This window comes from Pelmatolapia mariae, linkage group LG18 (assembly GCF_036321145.2).
Source record: "Pelmatolapia mariae isolate MD_Pm_ZW linkage group LG18, Pm_UMD_F_2, whole genome shotgun sequence".
Lineage (NCBI taxonomy): Eukaryota > Metazoa > Chordata > Actinopteri > Cichliformes > Cichlidae > Pelmatolapia > Pelmatolapia mariae.
Genome location: NC_086243.1, coordinates 8920087 through 8946331, shown reverse-complemented (window position 1 = coordinate 8946331; position 26245 = coordinate 8920087). Strand labels below are relative to the sequence as shown.

Here is a 26245-nt window from a genome sequence, read left to right as displayed (position 1 = left end):
TCTGAATGGACACATCTATCCTGCTTTCATTCTGCCTTTCTTTTTTTTTGGCTTACTACAGAAGAGTCGCTCTACAGCGACCCAAAGCTCTGTTCCAGCCTCAAAGAGTCAAGCCACCAGGTGATGCACCCCTTTGGCCCATAAACTCACCACACGTGAAAAGTATAAAACGTTTTCTATTAAGCTATTGAAGGTCATGGTTAATGGTCAGGGTGACCCCGGCCACCCTCCTCTTGTACTAACTTCGATTGTTTTGTCCACATGCTTCATAGAGGAGGGGGAAGGTACTGTCAGTTACCATTTGCTTTCGAAACCTTACCTTCAGAATAATTGTCATGATGTAATGAGTATGTTTTGGTTTGGGGTTTTCTGTTTGTACCTAAGATGCAACGTCTAAAACCAAACTGGCCGACTCGAGCGTGCTTTACCTTTTAATTTCGAAGATTAAAGCTTTGTTAATGGTTGTTAATGGTTCTCCTTTTTTATCTGTGATTTCCTTTCTCCTCTCTCTTCCAGTTTTTCCAGTCACGGAGGATGCAGACTATAGAGCTATAACAGGGATCCATGTTGGTAAGATGTTTGACTTGTCCCACTCAAATCCGACTAATGGAAAAGGGGCTAGACTGCTACTCCAAAATATAACTCGGGGGCATTTCAACCTGAACGATCACAAAAACACACATATTTAAACTCTGTAATAAAAACCAAAAAAGGAGACCCTAGTTGTATTTTGCCGTACAAACCAGTTCATTTGGTGATGTAGTTCTGTGGTTTGTAGATTTAGAGGAAAGCAATATAACAGCAAATGTGGTTTCAGCTGCACAGTTTATCCCATTTGTCTTGATCTCATGGATTGGAAATAATGTCTTGTGTGTATTTGCATGTGTGCATGTGAGCAGTGCAGGATGTTCATATGGGGAAGTGCACTTGTGGCTGATTGTAAAAAGGCTCCTTTCGTCTGTAAAAGGAAAGGTAATTACAGATATTGCGCAATATCACTTCAAAGAGTCGTGTACAGTTAATAATGTGCATTTCATCTTATCTGAGGCCAGGTTCCACCTGAGGGCAGAGCTTCAGACTCTTTATTTTGCATGTACATCCTTAGTGATGCATGCATAACAATCAGAGAGACAGTGAATGAAGGAGAAGGGATGTGGTGGTGTATATGCACCAGCAACAGTAACACAGCTGGTATTATTATATATATATATATATATATATATATATATATATATATATATATATATATATATATATATATATATATATATATATATATATATATATATATATATATATATATATATATGTATGTGTGTGTATGTCTGCCTGTGTTTATCATAAAAATGTGGTCCTAGAGAGACGTCTGTGGTGGGCACTATCACAGAAGCAGCTGAGGTATTTTGGTAGGTAGGCAGGTGGGTCTGTCTGACTGCAGAGAGATTCTATTACAACAGTACTGTGTTGCAACTTTGAAATATGTAGTCATACAACTTACTAAAGAGCTTTGTAAAGGGTGTTAGTAGAGTACTGTGTGTCCATTTAACTCGAGTCTGACTGCGTGTGTGTATGTCATGGCAAAATAATGATCCATAGCACATTTTCTTGAACCGAATCTGTCACAAAGGCAGTGAGTAAAGCATATTTTGAAACAACTTTTATAAAGTGGCATCACGATTAGCACTGATGACTCACAGCAAGAAGGTCCGGGGGTTCAAATCCAGTCTGTGTGGTGTTTACTGTGCATGTTCTCCCACGGGAGAGAACATGGGTTCTCTTCAGGTACTCTGGCTTCTTATAAGCAGAAGAAATATAAGCAGTCAAGAGGAATATATACAAAACAATAGTAAGGGGGGTGGCTGTAGCTCAGGTGGTAGAGCCAGTCACCTACTAACTGGAAGGTTCGATCCCAGTCTGCATGCCAAATATCCTTGGGCGGGACACTAAGCTCATGCTGTTCCCCGATGCATCCATCGAAGTATGAATGTGTGTGAATGTTAGATAGAAAGCACTTAGAAACAGCAGAGAAAAAAGTGCTTGTGGGTAGATGAGGCTAGTTGTGTAAAGCTCTTTGATGCTCAGATAGAGTAGAAAGGTGCTCTATAAGAACCAGTCCATTTACCATTTAGAATAGAAAGGCAGGGGTTACTCAGACCATGGCTCAGATAAAGGCCCAATCTCTGCCTTTTTAAATAGTACGAACAGCAGCAGTAATCTCTGCTCTGAAGTAAAAGTAAAATATGTGGAAAAAGCTATTTTTAACCATAGTTTGTGTGTCTATTACTTGTCAGTCACAAGCGCCTTGAGTGAACTGTTTGATTTGGTGCTATAAAAGTCAAATTGAATTGAACTGAACTGAATTGAAATTTGTTACCAGCTTTCATAATCTTTTATTATGAAATATGGTATGACCAAAATTTACAAAACAGACTTAATTTAATATTCAACATGACGCATAATGAGTAACTGACACAGAAAGCTGTTTTCCTTTACATCCAACCACCTCCAAATCAAATCAAATCAAATCACTTTTATTGTCACATCACATGTGCAGGTACACTGGTACAGTACATGTGAGTGAAATTCTTGTGTGCGAGCTTCACAAGCAACAGAGTTGTGCAAAATACAATAATGTAAAACAAGCAAAATATAAAAATGGCTAATCTAAAAAGTAATAAATATATGTACAATATGTAAAGGTATATACATTACTGAATGTGTATACTAAATATGTTTTTCTACTGCCACCAGATGGCAATATCTGTGGTTGGAGATCTAAAGCACTTCAGCATTGAGTTTGTTTTTCTGACCTGGAAGCTAAGTCCATGTTTTATTCTTGAGTCACAAACAAACAAATGGTTCCTCAGTGGAGAAGTCCCAAACCAGGAATCTACCAGTCCTGTCATTCAGTTTCCTTAATTGCTAACACTGAATCATTCAGTGCCACCTAATGATCTCACTGTATTGTTGGAGGGCTGTGATGCTACAGACACAACTCTTTTACACTGACCACATTGACATGAAGGGCTCAGGCCCAGCTCACAGCATGTTGTATGCTGGCCTGTTACTCGGTCTTATCACTCCTTTCCCGTCACATCACACTGATCAGTAAATCTGAAATATCTTTTAGTATCTCCACAAATGTGGGGTTGGGAGCATTTTCAGTCACTGATGATAATTTGTCTGCCAGAATGATTTAAAACTGACAAATACAAGATGGCTTTGTGCAGAGCGCATTTGATTTTAGGAAATAAGATTTGTTTTTTTGCTTTGTAAAATTATTTTTTATACAGTTTGTATAACCCGCATATTTGAGAGAGCTCATCATTTTAAATCCAGTGTAAACAAAAGTTTGAAATCATATTGGTATTTTTCTCAGAATGAAGCCTGGAGAGGAAATGGATAGACATGCTTACAAAGTGAAATTATGGTTGACGTCAGAGAGGGCTTGGCACCATCACTTAGTTAACGTCATGAAAGAAATCAAGTCTGCCAAGCCCGGCCCGACCACAGTCGCATGGCAGAGGCTGGATTTCAGACAGGATAGCAGTGACGCGTGACAGACTGAATTATTGTCTCTTAAATAAGACGTGTGCTGCTCAGGAGAGCAGTTGACACCAGATGGTTTCTTGAATTGTTTTCTCTTGTCCTTAATAATTCTCAATGCTTTTCCCTTTCCACTGTTTAAAACAAGAGTTCTGGTCTTTGCCTTTTTAACCAAAACGAGAGCAAAAACCAGACGCAGGTCAATTAAGCCTAGATTAAATCAAGGCTTATGCAACTCTGCTGACTATTAATGTGTGAAAATGTGCTCTAAATTAAATTAAATTAAATTAAAATTCTTCAGACTTAAGAAATAACTAGTAATGTTGTCCTCTTTAAGCAAAAAAAAGAGGGAGCGACAGAAATGTTTTAGAAGATTTTGGCATTAACAATGGATTAAATGAGGTGTATGAAAGGAAACACACAGATGATGAAACAGTATGATCAACAGACTTAGCCATACAAACCTTTATGCTACTTCTTTAATTTTACAAAGCACAGCTTTACTGTTATGATTCACTTCCACCAAAAAAGCCCTAAAGATCCACTGCAAGCTGCCTGCCCAACATCAAAAGCAAGACAGGCAAAGTTAGCCAAACGTAGTGCATTTAGTAGTTAAAGAGACAGATCTTTCCCTCAAGCATACGTGGCTAACACTAATAACAGAGCCAAACTGAGAGTTATTGTTTTCAACGTGATGAGAAATATTGCTCCAAATGTTGCCCTGTGTTGGTTTGCTTGCATATATACATAACTGTACACACCAGAGGCTTTGTAGCCCTGCCTCAAATGAACTAACCCAAGTTTTTAGGACCGCCATATATCTACAGCTACCTTTCCAGTTATACACCTTACTGAAGGGTCCCTGTGTCTCTTTGCCAGCTGGGTTAAGAAGGAGTTTCCGACTCGGTAGAAAGAGCAGCTGGGCCAAAGAAGTTGCTCGGTTCAGGAGATGGAGTGCCGGGGTACACAGCTCAATTTGTCCACCTACCTACATAGAGGTGATCCCCTACCACAGGGAGCCAAAGGACAGACATCGAGTGGTCATCCTGGTTGGTATGTATGATCAAAAAAACAAAAAAAAGTGTGTGTGTGTGTGTGGGGGGGGGGGGGTGGTATTTTTTAAGATGTTTTAGGGGAGCGATATGAGGCTCCATCCTTTGAAGGCCACATTTGATGGCTTCTTACTTCAAAGCAGGCGACGAAGGCTGTCCAAATTCGAAGGCTCCTCCAGCCGAGGCCTACAAATGTGTCCTCCTTTCCCTGGGATTTGAAGAATGCATCAGGCGAATCCTTTTCAACCCACTCTGTCCCAAGATTTATTGTGCATTGGTGGTTGTAAAACATTTTTTGGAAAAGAAAAATGGCAGATGGTCCAAGCAAAGCAGTCCAGGGATAAACTTTTAAAGTCAGCATTGGGTTTTATTGCATTTACATATCCAACTGTTCCAAATATTAAATTAACAAACAATCTTAAATAGTTACATTATGTCCAATTCAGGGGTGAGCAACTCCAGGCCTCAAGGTCCTGCAGGTTTTAGATGTGTCTTTGACCCAAAAAAGAGGTGATTCAAATGGCTCAATTACCTCCTCAACATGTCTTGAAATTCTCCAGAGGCCTGGTGATGAACTAATCATTTGATTCAGGTGTGTTGACCCAGGGTGATATCTAAAACGTGCAGGACACCGGCCCTTGAGGCCTGAAGTTGCCTACCCCTGGTCTAATTTATCAGCCACTCACTTCCGGCCTTCTCGACCTTCCTTTGTGTCCTTTGAGGGATTTGGACACACTTATGGTTGGTTAGGAGAGTCAAAACTCAAAAAAATATTGCATTCAGATTTTGTAGAGCTATCCAAGTCCAATACCTCATTAAAAACAAAAATCTCTGTAAAATGTAGTTTTTATGACGAGCACTTGTATGATGAACTAGGCAGGAAAATTATGCTTTTCTTAGTGGAATAGAAAAGAAAGGATTAGGGAGCAGTGGCTGTATGATTATGATTTATACGATTCACTGACATTCCTGTCTTGGACAAAACAGCATCTGGGCTGATTGCTGATTTTTTTTTTTTCTAAGATGATGTTTAGTAAATGATTAAAGTCAACAGGGAGTTTTTGCTACTTTAAAGAAAAAGGAAAAAGCATTGCATTTTTTGATGATGATGAAAAAATTGATGATGATGAAAAACAATGAGTTTTTAAAAAAATGCTGTCACAGTCTTTTTTTTCGTAGTTTTCACTGGCACATTAATGTCCAGCTGATTCCCCTGGGTGTACAAGACTTATCTCTGTGTGTGCAATATCCACCTTGAACACACCCACGCTGTGTGGAGAGTAATTTTATCAAAAAATGCCATAAACTTGTAAAAAAATAAGAGAGAGAGTTAAATAATGTGCCAGTGAGATGATGGAGATAACAGCATAAATATTTCCGTGCAGTTTAAGGTGTATTAGTCAGTTTTATTCTGTTTTATATCATCCTGTAGCTTCCTTTTTTTTTAGCCCTTGCAAAAATTTCAGAAATGCCAGAGTCCCATTTACGTAAAGCACGGTATTATTGAAAATGTTGTTGATCAAAAGAAAAAGCAATGCGTTAATGAAGATTTATGTTCCCACTCATGAGCGCAAGAACAGTCCTTTCCCATCAGAAACACGTAAACACTGTCAGAAAACCCAAAGTCAGAATATACCGTGCTCTCTTAAGTTACCTAGCGGCCCACCCCAGATTCGCTTCTCTGCCAGCCCAGCAGGCCTGCTCTGTGTATTTCTGAGCTCTATCTCACCCCAGGGAATTTTAGATTGAGCCCCGCTGAAGGTCTTTTTAATGTCATATTACGATACAACTGTAGGTCGCCTGTGACTGAGGAGAACGGAGGGCAGACGAGAAGCGAAAAGACGGAAAAAGCGGTAAAGAAATTTGAAAGCGGAAGGCGGAGAAGCGAGAAACACAAAGGAAGAGGTGAAGAGGTGCAAAAACAATACCAGATAGAGAATAGATAAAAAAAAATAAATAAATAAAAGAATGGAGAGAAAGAGATGGATGGTGGAGACGATCCCTCATAATGTCAGCCAAGTGCTCCATCATCAACTTGGAACAGTTAAGACAGCTTGGATTTAGATTTAGACCTCTTTAATTGAGTTGGAGCTAACCCCGACTCTGGATTACGTTTTACTGTCTGCTGTGAGGGTTCTTCATTGACCGGAGGTCATCATTAAGAATATATAGCTTATTGGCAATGAAAGTTATAGACGGGAAAACCAAAACCTTGGATCACTAAACCAGGACCAGCTGGATGATGTTTGACCAGGTTTGAAATATATCCTTTCAGTTTGCACTGCATATGCACTTTGAATGAAACAATAGACCACTATGCCCCAGGAAAGTTGGTGAAAGTGACTGCCAGCCACTTAAAGTGCCCACAGATCGTGTAACTCTTGAAAAGGAAAGCATCCACAAAGCCCGATGATGCTCCTCTCCGGTTCTGTGCGGCAGCTGTGAAACGCATTAGAAGTGTAAGAGCGGAGAGTCCATAAACCTGATATTTTGTAATGTATCAAGCTCATGCAACCCAGTGATGGAAAAGGCAGGTATGTCAGGAATCCCACTTTCAGACAGAGCTCCATTAGAGTCTGATGCAATCTGGGGCTGCCGAAACCTGCTCTAGAAGAAAATCCCAGATGCTACAGCGCGAGTGTGTCTGTGTGTGCGCTTCATCCTGTGCATCCTACACTATAATGACATTGATACTGCGTGGCTTTGCAGATGTCACATTTAAGTGCAATCCTATGTATTTTCCAGAGGGTATAGGAGCGTTAAACGTTCGATAGGGGGGGCGCAGACAGACGCTGAAAATCTGAATGAAATCAGAGCTCTGTCTGACTGTCGCTCCCTCTCTGATGGTAAAGACAGATGCGTCATTTGATGTTGGGCTTGTCTTGAGGAAAACATTAGTACACATTAGTGATACTTGGAATGAATACCCACATGGAGAACACTGTGTTTTGATATTTGTCTCGAGGGCCCAGCGGCGTTGGCGTTAATGAACTGAAGAGGAGGCTGCTGATCTCCGACCCCGACCGCTATGGCGTCACCGTACCCTGTAAGACAGACGCTTTCGAGTTCCTCGACTGTCATCTCCTGCACGCTAAAATGCGTTTCATCTCCCGCCTGCCGTGCTCTTCTCTTACAGACACCACACGGGAGAAGAAAAGGCAGGAAAGCGAAGGTGTGGATTATCATTTTGTGTCAGTCCACGTGTTTGAAGAGCTCATTCTGAGTCACAGGTACTCCATTAGCATGTGTTCCCATGATATTAAAAATAATCTGGCTTGCATTTTGTCCACTCACTCTGTCTACTCTGCCGTTTTAATTGTTTTCATGTCTGTTCCTGTCCCTGATGCTTTCTGCCTCCAGGTTTATTGAGTATGGGAGTTACAGAGGTCACTACTATGGAACAAGTCTAGACTCTGTGCACAGAGTGATGGCAGAGGGCAAGGTCTGCCTCCTGGATGTTCACCCCAGTGTAAGCATTGTGCCATCCAAAAAGTCATGTGTCCCTAATAAACAGTTCACGCTGATTCTTCATACTAAATAATCATTCATTGTGAGCCAGCACCTTTTTCAGAAATGGAAATTTACAGTTCGGTTTTTGTCCTATGGCCTTTTCATGTTGAAGTAATAAAACTAAAGTTTCCAAGTCCCGTGTGTTACCACAAGGGTTTAGTTTTTTATTTTAGTTATGCTGGGAAGCCAGTGAGGGATCACACTGTACTTGCTTTTTTGCATGAGCTGTGGCGCAGTAGCATGAGCCTCCTCACTTTTTAAACCCTGCAGTTTAAAGCAACAAATAGATGCAGAGTATTCAGTCCCTATCAGAAGAAGAACATTCCTGTGTGGACTTTTCCCCAAGTTAGCTTTAGGATATGAGGGCAGTCCAAATTTGTGGGGGGAAAAATGGGATAAAATCATAGACTGTATATAAAAGATGAGCATTATCCAACAGGACATCATCTGTAGATCTTTGAAGTCCCACTTTGAAGCCTGACATTCACAGCTTGTTTTCTGGGAGCCAGAACATTTTGAACATGTAATTATACCGAGGGTGGGGTGCAGGGAAGTTTTCAGTTAACACCAGCAAGTTTAGTAGGCAAAGTGACAGTATGGGTACACTGCACAAGAACAGATATTTGCTAAACACGGATAACTTGGGCAAACTGCTAGTACAACTTTATTATTCTTTGGTCATATATGCACTAACACCAAACAAGGTCACCAAGCAGGCTTTTACTGCCCCTCTTTTAAAAATAATCATTCCCCACTTAAAAATGAACTTTGAGCCATCTAAGGGGTACAAATAAATAAATAATAATCCCACAAAAAGTTATCACAAAGGGGGAAATTAACGATCCAGGCCAAAACAGTTTTTGAACCAGACTGCTAACATGTTTTTACTCTGAGGTTAACATTTGGAAATGTTTGGGAATTTGAGGCAGTGCAGTTTTTGTCATTTTTTTCTACAGTTCTCGTGATTCTTTCTGTCAACCTTAGAGACTGCCACCTTATCCTGTCCCTAATCCTATTAGGTTACACATGTCAGTGAGCTAAAAATTATTATTAATTTTTGAGAAATTTAACCGATCCTTTCATTGTTTTGCTGATAACATCTTGATTTCTTTTCCTGTGAAATCTAATGATCCCAATTCATTAAGTTTAGTTAGACTGCCTTAAAGAATTGGTTAAACATTACTTTTCTTAATTTTAATGAACAGAAATGAAAACAGAGATTGTTATGTTTGGTTGTGGTGAGCAGCTGTAGGACTGTGTTTCCTCTGCGTTGGCTCTCTCACTACTCCATTAGTACCTGCTCGGATCGACTTGACTTGCATCGACTCGTTTTCCATTACAATCCAGTACTATCTAATGTCCATGGTTGTCGTCATAGCAACACTGCAGAGCATCCCGTGACGTAATTAGTATCCGACGCGGAAGGCGAAACCAAAGTGGATGTCGAGGCAACAATATACCTGGTATTTGGTCTGTTGCTTCTCGTCAGACTCGGGGGCCAGGGCGTTGTTTTTTGTAGCCATTTCCCTTGTTTCCTGGTTTCAAAAATGGCAGTTTTGAGCTTTGTGAATGAGACACTCTCATGACTCATCAAGTGATGCCACTGACCAGCCAATCGGTGGCATGGCAGTCTGACGACGTCACATTTTAGTACCTGCTTGCATTGCTTTTAACCGCGGCCAAGCAGGTACTATTTTTGTACCTGGTACTATGACTTATTGAAAAGCCCTGAAAACCCTGGCGAACCGTGCCGAGTCAATCCGAGTAGGTACTAATGGAAAAGGGGCTTATGGGTCGTTCATTTATCAATCTGTTAAAAACTTGGGTGTGATTGTTGACAGCTCTTTTAACTTGGATAAACAGATTATTTCTGTGATAAAACTGCTTCTTTTACCAGTGGAGATTAGTGGCCAAAGTGCAGCCTTGCCTTTCTTATGACTCATGACTCAGAGTCATACATGCTCTTATTATGACAAGACTGTATTATTGTTATTCTTTGTATGTAGGAAAGAAATGGAACACGAAAACATGAACATATTACTCCAATTTTAGCTTCACTCCATTTGAGTCCTGTCAACTTTAGGTTTAATTGTAAAATTTTATTGATCGTTTTTAAGATTCCAGTTGGGCTGGCACCACTGTCTTTGTCTGATCTTATTCATGCTCATACTCCTGTCAGAGCACTGAGGTCTTCTACTCAGATGATCCTCTATAGTCTGAGATTTAGCCTTTAAAAATAGTGGACACAGAGCTCCCAAATTGTGGCCCTGAGTCTCTGGAATGCCTTATTATTTCATATTAGAACTGACCAAACAGTTGCTACATTCAAGTCATTCCTCAGGACTCATTTCTACTCTCTGGCCTTCATGTCGAGCTAAATCTAGACATCTTGTAATTATTTTGTTTGTTGTTATTGACAGCCTGTGAAGCACTTTGGTCAACCGTGGTTGTTTTAAATGTCCTACACCAATAAACTTGACCTTGACCTTGATGGTTTGTCAGGACTGTAAAAGCCTTTGGACCTTTGGACAAACCTTTTAATTATACACTGTGTCACACTGCTCGTTGTAATCCGGTTTTATATCGGATAGCAACGTTTCTGCTTGGTTAAATGGGAAATAAGTGAACAGTTAAAGTAAGATTTCTACTCGGCTCCACATGAGATGGTGAGACACACGAGACAATGGTTCTTCTAGGAAAAAAACAACAGTTTCTAAGCTCTCACAAGTAATTACTTTGCCACAGTTGAAGTAACAGTAGTAGCTTTACATCATGGGAGTTGGATATAATTATGATTTTGTGTTTTTCTGCCAAACAAAATCTGAAGCAGTAGCCCAGTCTTCAGAAAACACATGTGTATTGTTTAGACAACATATTTTATTACAGATACTTGCCTTCTGTCTTCAACTAATCTAATCCTCTTTTGTTCCAACAGAAAATAAAGCGTGTGTACACGTCTGAATTTAAACCATACGTGGTGTTTGTCAAGCCACCGCGCATAGAGGAGCTACGCCTCACCAGACGGAGAGCTAAATTTGTCTGCGATGAAGAGGATACTAACCAAGTCAGGATCTTTTCAGTAAGAAAAAACACACACAGTCCAGCAATTGCATGGTGAATTAAGGTTCCTGTTCCATGTAACACACATGACAGTATGAGGACAAACATTGTGGCACACGCCCCTAACTAACACACACCTTAGTTTACACTGGTCCTGTGGTTTGCATTTAGAAGACATGGGAAGTTACAAAACTGCTTTCTGATTGGCTCCTTCTCCGATAAGATAACATTTAAGGACGCGTATTTGTGTCAGAGATAAAAGTTTCAGCTTATGTGTGATATTGATCATGATTTAAATGGGGGGGAAAAACTAAAAGAAAACAAAAACAAAAACCTGTAACAATAAATAGGCAATAGCAAGGAATCACATTAAATAGGGAAACAAACTTAAATTATTCACCAAATTGATGTAGACCGAAGAGTCTGTGCATTTTATATTGTTCTGTTGAGTATCTGCTCACTTTAACCTCCTGAGACCCAAATTCTTACATGGCTTGCATTTTTAATCTCTCTTTGCTATTTGGGCTGATTGGGACCTGATGAATGTAAAAACAAAGAATTACATGATTTTTTTTTTTTTTTTTTTACCTGATTTTTGTTTCTGAGAAAAATGAGATCCACATAAGAGGACATTCACTTTAAATTTCAATAGGACAGTGGCAGTATAATGTCCTCGTAAGTGGATATCAGGCCGTTGTAGAGCAAAATTTAGTATTTTGGTCTAGACAACCCAAAATGTGATGTCCACATATCTGGACACAGGTCCTAGGAGGTTAAAACTGAAGCATCTGAAGTTGATGGGGCACAGCGGAATCAAAACATGCTAAGTAACTTTAAAAATGCCCATCTGGGTTCAGATTCATTGTTTGGCCACATGTGCCCAGGTTGCCTTTATCAAACCCACAAGGTCACGCAGCTGTGTTGCAGTAAGTTTTTGGTACTGTCCATTCAGAGTTGAGGCTCGTCTCAAAGGGCTGTGTTTTCAACTTGCGTGAAAAGGCTTCTTGTGCCTTAGCCGACAATTTGTCATATCTGGGCATAATGTTTGTGTGTCTGCAAAAAACTGGAAAGTGGAGAACAAAAGAAGAAGTGACAAGCCTAAAAAAATACATACAACTGTTGATCCATATCTGAAAGCCAGAAAAGGCCTTTGAGTTGATCCATATACTGTTTACTAAAACCTCATCAGACATCTCAGTGTGAAGTTTTTGGTTAAAATTGTCATCAATATTAGACAGAGGAGGTCAGGAGAGAGGTAAGTTGAGCTACAGCTGTAAAACACAGTGGAGGCTCTGTCATGGTTTGTGGGTTTAACCAATGGTACTGAAGATTTTGTCAAAATTGGCGGAATTATGAGCACAGAAACCTACCGTCAGATTTGGATGATGCAGTAACTTTTGGAAAGCATCTGTTTAGCAACAGCTTCATTTCTCAGCGCCACAGTGATCCCAAACACACTGCCAATGCAGTAAAGTCACACCTGGATAGAAAAACATACAATGGCTTTCCCAGAGGCTGGACCTCAAATTTATTGAAGCAGTGTGGGATCATCTTGACAGAGAAGGCAACAAAAGGCAGCCAACATCCAAAGAAGAGCTTTGAATGTCCTTCAAGAAGCCTGGAGAACTATTCCTGAAGACTACTGAGAGAAATGACAAGAAAGCTGCCTAAGGGAGTTTAGGCTGTGTTGAAGAATAAAGGTGGTCATATCAAATATTGACTTTCAACTGCACAAACTGATTTTGCCAGTACTTCCATTTATGTTTATGCATTTCAGTACATTACTGCACCTATCTCCCATTCTCCTGACAAAATATAAAGAAATGAGCAGTCGTTTTGCACGACACTGTACACACTCCATCTAGGGATAGAATCTTTGCTGTCTGATGGATACTAGCGACGCTATTTTTCTTTCACAGGAGGCGGATTTTGAGGACATGATTGACTTGGCTGAAAGCATGGAGCGCCAGTACGGTCACCTGTTTGACAAGGTGATTGTTAACGGAGATATCGCCTCTGCGTTCAGAGAGCTGAGGTCAGACCTCGAGAAGATTCAGGAGGCACGGGTCCAGTGGGTGCCCACAGAGTGGAGCTGCTCCTCACCAACAAAAGCACGGAGAAGCTGTAGTCATCTGCCCAGCTGGATTTGAGATTTATATATGAAGTTAGTAAGAAAAACAAATTAATAAAAATATAACATAGCTGTATGTAATGTGTCATTTTAGAACAAACAACATGGAAGACTGAATTTCATATTTTAAACATATTTTAATCCTGGGCTAAACAAAAGCTGCGATTTCTAAAGTTTTCCATATTGTCTTTTGTGCGCATCCAGTTAGGCAGAATCCATTTCTCCACTTCTCTCCATCTCTCTCTCCCTCCATCTGTCTCTGCTCCTGCTTTTCTGTTGGCATTTGGCTGAAAAAATTTCAGTTTGCAGAAGAAGAACAAGAAGAAGGGGGAAAAAAGGAAACTCTCCAGAGCTTGTGGCTGAGTGTAATGCCTCCCTGCCAAGTCGCAAACATCAGCATGTAATTATTCTGACAGCTGCTGCACTTCAATTAACTGTAATGTACACCAGAGAAATATTATTAGTAGCAGTCAGGGAGGCTTTTTTTGCCAGCTACACGCTATATGGAGCAGGGACACAAACACGATAATAATCATAAACTTTTGCTGAAGCAAGATGAAAAAACGTTTTATGATTGCGAACAGCAGAATGGTGCAAATACTGCAAAGACCCAAAGGTGCAGCAGGTCCAATTACTAATTGTTAAATGCTCTATTCTGAAAATCACCTTTGTTATAGAACATTTACCACAACGAGGTGTCTTTTACCCGAAAACATATTGAGACAATTAAAAACAATTGGCAGAAACTCACCATTAGTGACACTCCATTAACAAATACTCATATTTGAGCATCACAGCTGGTCGTCGGGTGCAAATTTTACTCCTCTCACTCATACATGGCGGGTAATCCAATGTTTTTATGGCTGCATTTCTCTACAGCCGTGGTGTTTCCTTCCTCTTTTTGGATGATGTGCTCAATTGGGTGTGAAGGAGTGTTAATGGCTCTATCATGTCGTGTTTGCGAGGAAGAGAGAGCAGTGTGATGTGGGGAGATGGTAATGGCTTTCAAGGGACGTAGGCCTTCGTAGATGTACGGAGAGAAGTTATGACAGCATATAAAAGTGTACTTTAAAAACACAGTGAGGCTAGACGTAGTCGATCGGGCTGCAGCAGTAAAGAGAGCATCATCGAGTCGCAAATATTTATTTGTCTTTGGAAAGCTTATTGTAAGAGTCAAACATAACTGAGTGGACGCAAACAGCATAGATGCATCCACTGGTATGTCTGCATTTCTTTCTTTCTTATTTTCTATTTTAAATGCAGACTCTCAAGACAACACTCGACACTCTTGCCAGGTCTGAAGCCCAACCTGAGCCAAAGCGTGGCAGTGTAATTTCATCACACCGCTGAGAATCTGCAGGCACCCTCTGAGATCATAACGATGCCATTAAAGACACCAGAGTGCTCCAATGAAAACCCGCCGTTTTATGTTCAGAGTAGCTCCCACTTCAAACATTACACAGAAGTATGATGTCAATTGGTCTCGGATAATTTGGCTCAGTCGTGTAGCTGTCTATCTGAAGAATGTAACAATAAATACAACCAATGTTAAACAACATCTAGTTTTTTAGCAGGAAACGTTCATTACTTTTAAACAACCGACACAGTAAAGCACATGCTAAAAGTATATGGGAGATACTTACACAAACCTAAAGCAAGAAGGGAAAGGTTTTTAGTTTATTGCAGAATACTGTAGGTTTAGAGAGTCTTTGGCTGACTCATTTGTGCTGACATTAACCCAAAAAAAACTTTGCAACACAAAAATCTCAAAAAGACAATTTTGCAACCAATAAGGAATCAAATTCAAATTTTCACCTTAACTTTTTGCTCTGTTTTGGGTCTACCCACTCCAGAGGCAAATGGCTAGCTCCTTAGGCGCTAAATGCTACACTGCGTTCATGAGCTAGTCACCAAGTTTGTCAGTTCGCTCAAGCATCAACAGACATGCTAACGCTTTGTCTTCATGGCCTTCATCAGAGCATAACATCATTAGCGTGTTTATTGGCATGGCCAAAATAAATTGAAGAAATAGACTAAGTTTTATGCTATCTATCTATTTATCTTGGCGCTACAGTTATTTGATTTTGATTAGCACCATGTCTGAATGTACCAGGGAAATGCATCCTCTTCAGAAACTTAATTTGTCAGTTTATTGTTAATTGCTAACTAATTAGAGTACTTAAACTGCTTCATTTCCACTAACTGCAGGCTGTAAACTAAAACAATTAGCTAAAAAATGCTGAAATGCTAAAATAGGACACAGCGCCAGCAGCATGCAACAGAATCTACAACATTTGACAGCGCTATCAATAATTGTCTGTTTGAACCAAACGGATTAGAAATAATAATAATAATAAAAAGTATGCTTGGCAATCTGTTTCTCTGCTTCACACTTTGCTGGGTGTTTGTCCCTTTGGATAGGCCTGGAGTTTGTGAACCTGCACGACACATACACAGACACAAGTGCCAAAGTATCCAAACAAAACGAGATATATATCCTTCCACTTGAATTTTTTTACAGGTCTCCTGGCTGCCAAATGTAGGCGTGTTCCCAGCTAATATCAACAGTTGAGCCGGTGAACATATCACAGAGGGACAGGAGTAAATGGTGTGAGATAGCATGTAGCCTTTTCCGACTGCTGCCGAGGAATGTGAGTAAGGAATTTACAGCACCTAACGGGGACGCTTCTGGTCCATGTGTTTTTCAGCTTTGAAAGCACTGAAACTCAACCTCCCCCGCTGATAGTCCTGAATTATGAATGTGGATGGGACTTTTTAGAGTGCTTTAATACACCGAACAAGTGCTACTTGGATTTTAGCCACAATTTCCAAAGTTTAAACTGCAGCCAGGATGACCAAAACCCCATTTTATCACAAATGTTTGCTTAAAGATTATTAAGTTATGATTGTGCATGGCAAAGTCATCAGTGTATATCCAAACACTCTTACATAAGAGTGTTTAGAGGAAAAACATACGTGAATTACAGCTTGAGCCGAGCCATCCAGTCTTCAAATACTGGGCTCAGAGCCCACATGTTGTCATTTAGTTACACTAATGATGATGTTAGAGTTCCTTCAGACTGAGTTTCCATAATTATTTACAGTCCCGGTTGCTCAAAAATGGGGACCAACACTGACAAATATGCGCATTATCTTTGGATTAACCCTGCTCACAGTGCAAACGGATGCAATGCAGTCCTGACACTCAAATAAATACGTAGACTTTAAAAACTTTAAACCTCAGACGCAACACAAACTCATAATTACACACACACAGTGTGTCATTTTCTTGTGTTTGTGTGGCCTCTGTGGATTGGCCAATTTGTACTGAAATCCATCTGAAAACAGCAGGATTTGCTGCCTATCACAGGGCACAGCTCCGTGGTTTTGCTGGTTATAAGTAACCGTGTAATTACACGCATAAATTTCCAGAATCTCCTGGTAAAACATGTACTATTATTTGCTGACACGGTTTTTGGTAAAACCGCAAGGTCCACGCTAATCATGTGCCTCATGTAGAAAATATGAGGGCATGTTGAACTGCTTAGCACAGACTGCAGTCACACCAGGCAAAAATCTCACTTGTAAATCTAATGACCGCATTTGCTGATATTCTTTTCATGTGCAATCTCGCTCAAACTGTCGGGTGCTACCGCTGCTCTGCAAGCTTTGCCTCACAGACCCCTCCACAGAAGCGATTGGACAGTGGGGGGAGCCAATAGGCGGTGGAGCAGCAGGTTATTTGAACTCTCCTCGCACAACATCATCTGACTTTTCAAACATTATTCTCCTCTTCTGTCTGTCAACGTCTGTTCCCGAGAGCACCGAAAGAAAAGCAAGGGACACTTTTATTTTTAACCTATTCCTTTTTACACCAAGTCTACCAAGAATGGGAATCTACTGCCTTTCTTTACATCTGGGAGTTTACTGATGCACCTGTTGATTGAGGAAGACTCGACGCGTTTAAGAATGAACAAAGTTGCTGTGATGAAGTCTGAGCTTCACTTGGACGACGGCAGGAGAGCAGAGGAGAGGAACAGACTGAACTGTGCAGACGTACCTCAGACAAGTTTAGCAGAAGGACAGAGCGCGGACCTGCTGCGATGCCAAGAGTCCACAGAACACAACTCTGCCATGAAGTACAGAAGATATGGGTATTTTATCACTTTTTTGCTTTTTGTTTGATGGCATGATCAACAGAAAAACACACTAAACCTATAAAGAATCTAAAATAATGCTGCGATCTCAGATCATGTACTTCTTTGGTTATCTACGCTTTGACTAAATAAATTGCATGTCATAATTTAGTCAAATTTGACAGTGAAGTAGATCAAAAGTATTGCTACAGTGCTACAATCAGGTTACAGGTAAGCATGCTGGACAATGTTTGTTGACCTCTTACTCCTTCAGGTCCCGTCTGACTGGCGTAAAAGTTCGTCACAAAAGACAGGTGTTGCAGGACATGGCCCGGCCCCTGAAACACTGGTTATACAAACACCGGGACAACCCCTACCCCACTAAGACTGAGAAGGTCCTACTGGCTTTGGGCTCGCACATGACACTAGTACAGGTGAGACGAGCTCACGCAAGAAAGAAGAATGAAGCAAAAGTGATTTGAAAGATGCTGATTTATGCGAGTCAGTGCTGTCCTAAAAAAAACACAGCGGCATCTGTGCAGGTTTCCAACTGGTTTGCAAACGCCCGACGAAGGCTGAAGAACACAGTGAGGCAGCCAGACCTGAGCTGGGCCCTGAGGATCAAACTATACAATAAATATATCCAGGGAAACGCGGAGAGGCTGAGCATGTGCAGTGATGACACTGACTCAGAGGGTAAGGACCTTCAGGGAATTAGTAGTTTCTAAGTCATCGGACTGGATGTACCCAGTCTCTTTTTTTAATCATAGTTTGTAACATTTCATATTCACTGATATGAATCGATTCAGTGTGAAATCAGTGACAGCTTTGTTTCCTTTGCTGCAGATGAAGAATGTCCCTTACAGACTCCCATCAGCCAGTCAAACTTCAGCAGGTCATCATCCCACAAGAGCGTGCTGGAGAAACAAGGCAACATGCTCACCATGGCTGACTGCGCCAACAGTGATGACAGCACGTCCCCTCCTTCCAAGTACAAGAGCAGTTTACTGAATCGGTACCTGAACGACACACTGCGGCACATGATGGTGGCGAAGGCCGATGGCGTTGCGCCAGCCTGCAAGAGAAGAAGCCACTCCGAGTCGTTCAGTTCAAACGAATGTGATGGAGATGTCGTCTCGCCGGCATCGTCCTATGAAACAGAGACCAACTTTGTCTACCACATGGGTGAGACCTGTTTCTTTTCTAACACAAATGCAATATCTGTATGTGTTAATACAGGAATTTAGAAAGATGTGATGCAATATCAGCTTCATGCATCAATCAGCAATCAAAAACAGCACAGTAGTCTAGAAATGGTAGGATCTCCCCCCATCCATAGAAATTACTAAAGCATCTTCCTTGTTAATTGTGGATTTATGCTGAATGTGAGGCAAACTGACAGTTTAACTACCCTGTTTCCCCTCTGTTCATTTTTAACACACCACAGTGTACAGTAAAGTAAGAACAGAACGAACAGAAACTTCCACATGGCTCCTCGGAGCGCCCTGATATTAATAAATCTCTGGCACTCCACTGAAAGTCAGAAGCTCTGTGAGATTCAATTATAAAGTTAGAGGGAAAGTGGGAGGGAGTTTGACACCCGGGTGCCCTTTCAGACCTATAGGGAGCACAGCAAACTGACAAGCCTCGAATCCGCTAAGGCGCAAGAGCCAAAGCCTCTACAAACATTACTAATAAAGTCTCATGCAGACGCTGAAATCCCTCATTTTAAAATTGGATGGAGCTTGCCCTGGCTGCTGCTGCACACCGCAAATATCATTTCCATATTCTAGAATGTGCCATTTGTTCCGCTTCAGCTTCTTGCCATGGTGGAAATGTCCAGTCCAGTCTCAAGGACAATTACAGAATGTCTGAGACTTTATTCTTCCCAGGGTGAGAAGTGGAAACCTTGGCCAAATGCAGAAATGGAGCAGTCTGTCAGGACTACACCGGAGAGGTCTCATAGAGCGACTGTCGGTGCTGCCACTCATCTGTGAGACAGCGCAGAGCAAGACCACTAATATCCATTTGGCTTCCCCCTTCGGTGTTTGAAGTTGTGGCTTCGCTCTCTCGACTGCTATGTGCCTTGGCAGTCTGGTTCTCCCAAGTGTTACTTTCTTACTCAAAGTCAATCTAAATTTACATTACATTATAAAAGTTGTGAAAAGATTTTTGAAACCAGTTCTGCTCTTTAGCGCTTCTCTTTAGTTTGACTCTAAAATCAAAAAAGGTTCTGTTTTATTATTTTAAGAGTAGTTTCCTGGCAATCACCTTGTTCCAGTCTAAAGAAGTTATTTAATGGATAATTTTATTTTCTGTGAAAGCTAAATTAAATGTCATGGCTGACTTGAAAAACCTGAGGAGTAAATTACAGTCTAAGAAAGAAACATATGTAGATAAATAAACCACTGAACTTATATTCCACATGAAATATAATGCCTGCCTTAACTGTTATCTATCTAGACAGTATTAAATAAGGTAGGATGCCAAAAGACGTGCCGCTTCTTAATCGCAAAAACTATTTTTAATCGATTAAAACAACAAAAAAGATATTTCGTTGTTTTGTTTTTTTTAAGTCACAACATTAGCATTTTTGCCATTGCCACTTTGGTTTACTTTGGCAGAAGTTCAAATATTTAGGCTAGTTGTTATCAGCTAATGCTAGGAAGCTTAATTAGCTGCACTTATAAACTATTCAGTAAGTGTCACTCACCAGAACTGAAGCACAAACTTCTTGAATGGGATGTAAAATATAACAGGTCACATTATCTTTTAGATAAATCCATGTAAAGGAACCAACACCCATTTCAGTGACTTAAACCTAGCAAACAGCTCTCGTCACAATGGCCATACACCTAACTTTAGGTCTTACTGAAACCTTGAACAGTGAGATGTAAATGAAGATGGGATAGATCAGTGTTGCCAACTCCTTAGTAAGGAAAACTGCTATTAAGATAATTGGTCATGCTTATGTAATTGTAACCTACATTGTAGGAGAGAGAAATAACATTGTGGAAGAGACATAAAGTGTATAAAAAAACACCCTAAATGCATTTAGAATATATTTAGATCTACAAATTACATTTCTTTTAGCAATTATTGTTTATTTTAATGTCAGAATTCCAACCCTCCTCCTTTATCCGGGCTTGGTACCAGCAAAAGTGACCCGAAATAGGCACTCTGGCGCAGCGACTTTGTGTGTTTGTGTGTGTGTTTAAGTAGTTTTAAACCTTGTGATCCACAAAAAGTAACGTAAAAGAAGAACTGACTGTGTTACAGTCAGGGCAGGAGCTCATGCGCGATTCATTTGGAGTTTGGACGCAAGGTGTGAACATCTCCTGCTCTGACAGCAGCTGGGGGTGACTGCTGCGTAAGGACTATCCGCCGCCTGTGAGTGCTATAGCACGGGCGAGGTACCCACGGCAGCACCCGCTGCTTGTTGAGAGTAAGAGCGATATGTGCTTTCACGTCAAAAAGTCATCATAAGTCTCCAATAACACCAGCAAAAGTCGCCAGATTTGTCACTAGTCGCTTTTTAGAAAAAAAGTAGCTAAATATAGCAAAAAAGTCACTAAGTTGGCAACACTGGGATAGATAAATGAAGACAAAATTAGCTATAGCAACCAAAATTGTTAGCTAGCGTCATGTGGCCATCGAAGGAATTGCGTCTTTTTGCACTTCCACATTTCGTCCTGTTTCAGCCCTGGTTGTTGCTACTTGGTAACAGATCAAACAATACTTTGTAGTGTTACAAACCTATACTAACTTCAGGTTAAAAACAATGGTGAATTGTCAACACTGAAAGGAATTCTTGTCAAATGACACATGCAACAGTACTGGTTGCTTACAGAAATGCACGTTCTTCTATCTGGCAGTCCATCATCAGTGAGTCAGGGCTTCTTTAAGCCATCCTACACTTTATAACGTTGTACTCCCCTTTATCTTAAAGTATAGTATGCCAAAACATGGCATTCCTGCATGGTGGAAAGACACAACTAAAGGAATGTTACATTAGCTTTGTTAGCTAAAAGAGAACAAATGTAAATTCTTTTTTAATAATTTTTGACCAGTAATTATGGTTTAAATGTATTTTTCAGTCAATAAATCAACATTTTTTTGTTTATAATTCAGTTATCTGTCTCTGCATGTAACTAGTTAATAGGCAACACTATTTACAGAAAGAGTCCAAACAAGCTCAGTTATTTCGATCAACTTGAGCTCAGCTTAGCTGGTAGACATAGAATAATTCTTGAGGTCAACTCTATTTCCCAAAATGCTGAACCATTCCTGTAAGTGTGTAATATACTCACTTGAAATTATATTTCTTTTGGTGGTTCTTTGAGGTTTTCATGATGTCATCAAACACTACATGCAGCGCTGCTGAAATGTTTTTACAAACTTTTAATGTATCCCTGACGGTCATATTAAGGGTGTTTGCAGCGTTTGCAACTCCTCTGTGGAGGTGAAGTGGAAAGTTAAGCTGCCAGCTTCATGACAGGCGCTAACACCATTAACACATTTAACTCTGCCCGGGAGACGATTAAAACAGTCACTAAACTCAAAGTGATTTGCTAATAAGTGATGCCACTACACACTATCCTACGAGGACACCTAAAAGATATCAGTTTAATTCCCACAGGCAGTAAAAGTCTAGTAGCAGAATCTATGTTTGCAATGTTACTATTGGCTGTATAGTAATTTCTGTACTATATAATTTGACACTCACAGCAAGTTCAGTATTTCCCTTAAAAAGCCTGGAGGGCCATAAACTAGACTAGAATGAGGTTTTATTGGATGCGGAGCAGTGAAATGCATAACTAGAGAAAAAACTCACTGTGTTTTCTACCCGTTTTGTTTCTAGTGAAAGCATAGATTTGGAGAGTGAAGGTTTTTGTTTCGTATATGCTGTATTGTGGATCTGAATTATACATCTGGGAAAAAATTCATAATCACTGATACTGGGACATGTGAGCGGTTTTCAACTTATATTGTGGGAGAGCGCCAAGGATTTAAAAGATCTCATGTAGATATTAATTCATTGTCTGGTGATCTGTTAATCTTTTATTACCAAATAGTATTGAGGTTTTGCAAACTTTGACCACTAACCGCATCATTTTAACATGTCCACCATTTTGGACATGTGGCAATGTAGGATCGGGTGAATAAGGCACCAGTTACACAGACCTAGAGACCGGTCCATGACCATCAAGCAAGTGTATTCCCTAACCTGCATTTGCTGTGAAATCGATTGCTAAGAACCAATCATCCAGGCTTAGAAACCAGCCAGTGACAACCTGACAATTACTGGTCACTAGCAGATTGTCGCGGTCTTCCGTAGTTTGTATAAAACACACCGGCTTATCTGAAAATACTAACTAGCTACTCTCTGCGCAGTAGTGAAATAGTGAAAAATGTAACATGGACCAGAAATGGAGCCTGTGCTGAGACGCAACTTTTATTTAGAAGGCAAACGCTTTACATTTATAGTTTTCAAGCTTTGCTATCACTTGGCAAGTAGTTAGCAAGTGTTTGTAGAAAATTTGGTATCATACACATTAATGGCCAAAGCCACATCTTTGTAACTAAAATTACCTAGTGCCAGCCAGCAACTTCCAACAACCAATCTCCAACCAGTCTGTTTATACAGAGTTTTCCCTCATGACCGGTGGCTGTATGTGGCTGTGCCACAACCAATATGACCAAAAACTCTCAAACAATGTGTACATGACAACATGCCAGAAACCTGCATAAGTTAGACAATGTTAACGCAAAAGTTATGTTACTTTTTCCAGTTTAAAGAAATTCAAATTTTATTAGTAGATTAGTAATACGTTTAGCATGGTTAGCTTAGCTTAGCATAGCCCAAACAGTAGGGAAAACAGCCTCTTTCCAAATGTAAAAATATTGCTTTTCTGAAATTATTAATTATACCATCTGTTCAGTCATATCGTCTACATAAAAAAAAAAAACAAATTGTAAAAACATCAAATAGAGTTTTACAGGTTAGGCACCATATTGTTTTTAACGACATTGCTATGTAACTACTACATGTTTCTAAACTTTGGCATTTATTGAAACAAATATAGTATATCCATCAAAAAGTGGATTTTGTTACCTCGAGACAGTTTTTACTGAGCTAAATTAACTCGCTTGCTTGCTTTAGTTTTATGGGCTATTTGCTATACAGACATTTGAGCGCCATCATTCTTGTCGTTGTGCTCGGCAACAAAATGAAATAGTTTGTTTCTTTTTAATATGAAACCATCCCTTATATGGCCATAATTATGGATCCAACATGAAATGACATTGCATCACTGCGGGACAATGTAATAGCAGGGAGACGTCTCAGCAGCTTCATGTTACTCCTTGTAAAATTTTGTTGTAACTGATCTTTGCTGCAAATCTAAGACTCACCAGAGCTAAAACAATGTTTTTTCGGAGTAATAAATACAAGTGAGGTACTAAACTATTTTACTGGCGAGGTTATAGGCCGAAGAACATTCAGTAGCAAAAGAAAAGCATAAGACAGCAAAATGATTTACTATCAACAAGTAGTTGCTTTTGGCCCTGGCCTATGTGAAAAAAGTCAGAGATGGGAATGTTTCGGGCTGTTAGCACTGAAAGACTGCGTTTCACAGCAGACCTCTAATTTCCCTGTCTAGTCCTCTCTGAAGAAAAATCAGTTTTTGACCAGCTTCAATCTGCTCCAGTGAAAATAGGCAATATTCCAAAGCTGAAATGGAAAATATGTTTTACATGTAATGCACACTTATTTGCTGACCACAAACAGAAACCATGTAGCGATATATTACTGAAAAGTTTGTTTTTTTTCTTCTCTTGCTCCTAAATATGCCCAGATTGTTTCTATTTAGGGCACTGACAGAGCAACTCATCCTTCTTTCTTTAACAGGTTTAGATGATGGTCGTATTCATTTATGTGACCCATATGGCTGTTAAAAAACATGAAAACAGGGTGTCCACAAGATACAGTGTACATTTAAGATTTTTTTCTCCCTCTTGAACGCTCAACACTGAATAGCAGTTGAATAGTTGAGGACAGACAGACCAATACACTTTTCAGCATGTTGAAATCCATCCAGAGACACACACATATAAGAATGTACTGCCATTCAGATATACACAAGCATACACAAGCCCATGGGTATCCACAATCACCCGTAAATCCAAACATGCTGCAAAAAAAACCCATGTTTATCACTAATATATGATTCCAAAGCTTAGTCCAAACACTCATTGTCCCATGACTAAACTGTCTGTAGTTTCACTGCTGTCGAGTCGAACTGATTCATGGCACGTTTTGAGTCTTTTTATTCTCTTTTACAGATACAAGCGACTACAATTCAACTAAATGTGACAGGTAAGTTTGCTCATTCATTACTGAATACATACATTTTATAATCTCACTGAAATCAAACCACTAATCATCTGGCTTTTATAAAGAGATGCTTTTTTTGTTTTTTGTGGGGTTTTTTTGGCTCTGGATATCTGAAATTGGTGTTTAGATCATTTTTTTAAAGGAAGGCGTGGGTGATAATAAATTATCTACAAATGATATGTGTATACTCTATATGTATGTATGTATGTATTCACAGGGACCAGCAGCCGCTCAGAGGCCAGCAGAGACAAGATGACCAAGGCTGGAGGGAGATCCACGCTGCTGTGGCTCTGACAAGCTTGGCCCAGGGGCAGAGCTGCACTGCAGACCAGAGCAGTGCTCCAGTGTCCAGCGCTGCCACAGGGCAGGGCTACACCCGAGGGCCTCTCTCTGTAGCAAAGACCACTATCACAGACGGGATGAGCAACACAGGATCTGCCTCAGGTCTACAGCAGAGCTGTGCCACCGGGCCCGCTCTCACCAACCGCATCATCCAAAAATCCTCTCATATCTCTGAGGTCCAGACTGTCAAAGTCTCACTGGCAAACAGTGTGTAGGCATTAAACATGTTGTTTCATACAGGAAAACCAGACGTCCACGTGCCTTGCGATATATATATATGTACAGCCTCTGAGATTTTTGTTTTGTAATGCTGATTAACTTTAATGTTTGTAACCATTTTTAACACTAACCTAATGCTGTTTATTAGTTGTTACTGTTTTTTGCTATGTTCCTCATGCCCCCCTCTGTTGCAGTAAGTTATATTAACTTCCAAGAGACTGGATCATCATCCAATGCTAATGTTTGACAGCAGCTATTTCAATAAACCTAATGTGAAATCTTTTGAATAGTCGTGTGCTTAGAGTAACTTCTATGCCGTGGCACAGTTTTGTTTTGCTGAGCTGTATTTAGTCTTAGTTTTCACGTGTGCAGAACTACGTGGTGAAGTTTTACTGCATCGTTACACAAACTGGATTTTAAAAGGGTTGTACTGATGGAAGAAGAGTGTTATAGTGGCCCAGGGAGACACTTCCTCAGAGCTGAGGATATAAAGAGCAAGCTAAAAGACAGTCATAGTTCATGGGTTGCCAGACTTTAATATTTATTAAATGTATTTCAGTGAGTCAGCAGCATGGCATGAAATAACATGGAGGGAAGGCTAGAAACAGACATGGGCCAAATCCTAGTTTCCTGTTACAAACTTAGAGCTGCCATATTAATACTTCTTTAAAAACAATGGTTCCATTGTCTGATGTGAATGCGGGTTTTCACAGTGATGAAACCACAGCATTTGGAGCTCTTTGAACTCACTTAACTCATTGTTTTTGACCTTATGATGCATGTCTTCAGTGTTTTAGCCAAACCATAAGTAGATGTTCTTGAAGTGTACTGGCCACACACTAGACATGGATAG

At 40.2% G+C, this 26245-nt stretch overlaps 2 protein-coding genes across 4 annotated transcripts in view; both read left to right on the top strand.

Annotated features, from left to right (window-relative positions):
* The window catches only part of LOC134616764 (MAGUK p55 subfamily member 7-like), a 33242-nt gene extending 16174 nt beyond the window's left edge, over window positions 1-17068 (top strand). The window contains exons 11-19 of one of the 3 annotated variants that reach the window (XM_063461754.1): window positions 62-120; window positions 517-570; window positions 4426-4599; window positions 7564-7644; window positions 7735-7828; window positions 7959-8067; window positions 11044-11187; window positions 13088-13332; window positions 16967-17068. In XM_063461754.1, coding sequence (XP_063317824.1) covers window positions 62-120; window positions 517-570; window positions 4426-4599; window positions 7564-7644; window positions 7735-7828; window positions 7959-8067; window positions 11044-11187; window positions 13088-13318 — 946 coding nt within the window. In that variant the 3' untranslated portion in view covers window positions 13319-13332; window positions 16967-17068. Of the gene's footprint in view, window positions 1-61; window positions 121-516; window positions 571-4425; window positions 4600-7563; window positions 7645-7734; window positions 7829-7958; window positions 8068-11043; window positions 11188-13087; window positions 13404-14562; window positions 14673-16966 lie in introns of those variants that run through there. The other 2 variants (XM_063461753.1, XM_063461752.1) reach the window with 2 other exon arrangements.
* A 161-nt stretch (window positions 17069-17229) lies between these two features.
* Window positions 17230-25679, top strand: LOC134616765 (homeobox protein Mohawk-like). Its single transcript, XM_063461755.1, has 6 exons — window positions 17230-17453; window positions 17710-17869; window positions 17978-18131; window positions 18282-18620; window positions 24780-24813; window positions 25049-25679. Exons 1-6 carry the CDS (start codon window positions 17230-17232, stop codon window positions 25386-25388), a joined length of 1251 nt encoding a protein of 416 aa, XP_063317825.1. The 3' UTR covers window positions 25389-25679.
* The last annotated feature ends 566 nt before the right edge of the window (window positions 25680-26245 follow it).

What these genes read in the sequence shown, in the direction of transcription:
- LOC134616765 (XM_063461755.1), top strand. Translation starts at nt 17,230, where the DNA reads ATGCACCTGTTGATTGAGGAAGACTCGACGCGTTTAAGAATGAACAAA. An exon ending in ATGAAGTACAGAAGATATGG is followed by an intron (nt 17,454 to 17,709) that starts GTATTTTATCAC and finishes TTACTCCTTCAG; the next exon opens with GTCCCGTCTGACTGGCGTAA. An exon ending in CAACTTTGTCTACCACATGG is followed by an intron (nt 18,621 to 24,779) that starts GTGAGACCTGTT and finishes TCTCTTTTACAG; the next exon opens with ATACAAGCGACTACAATTCA.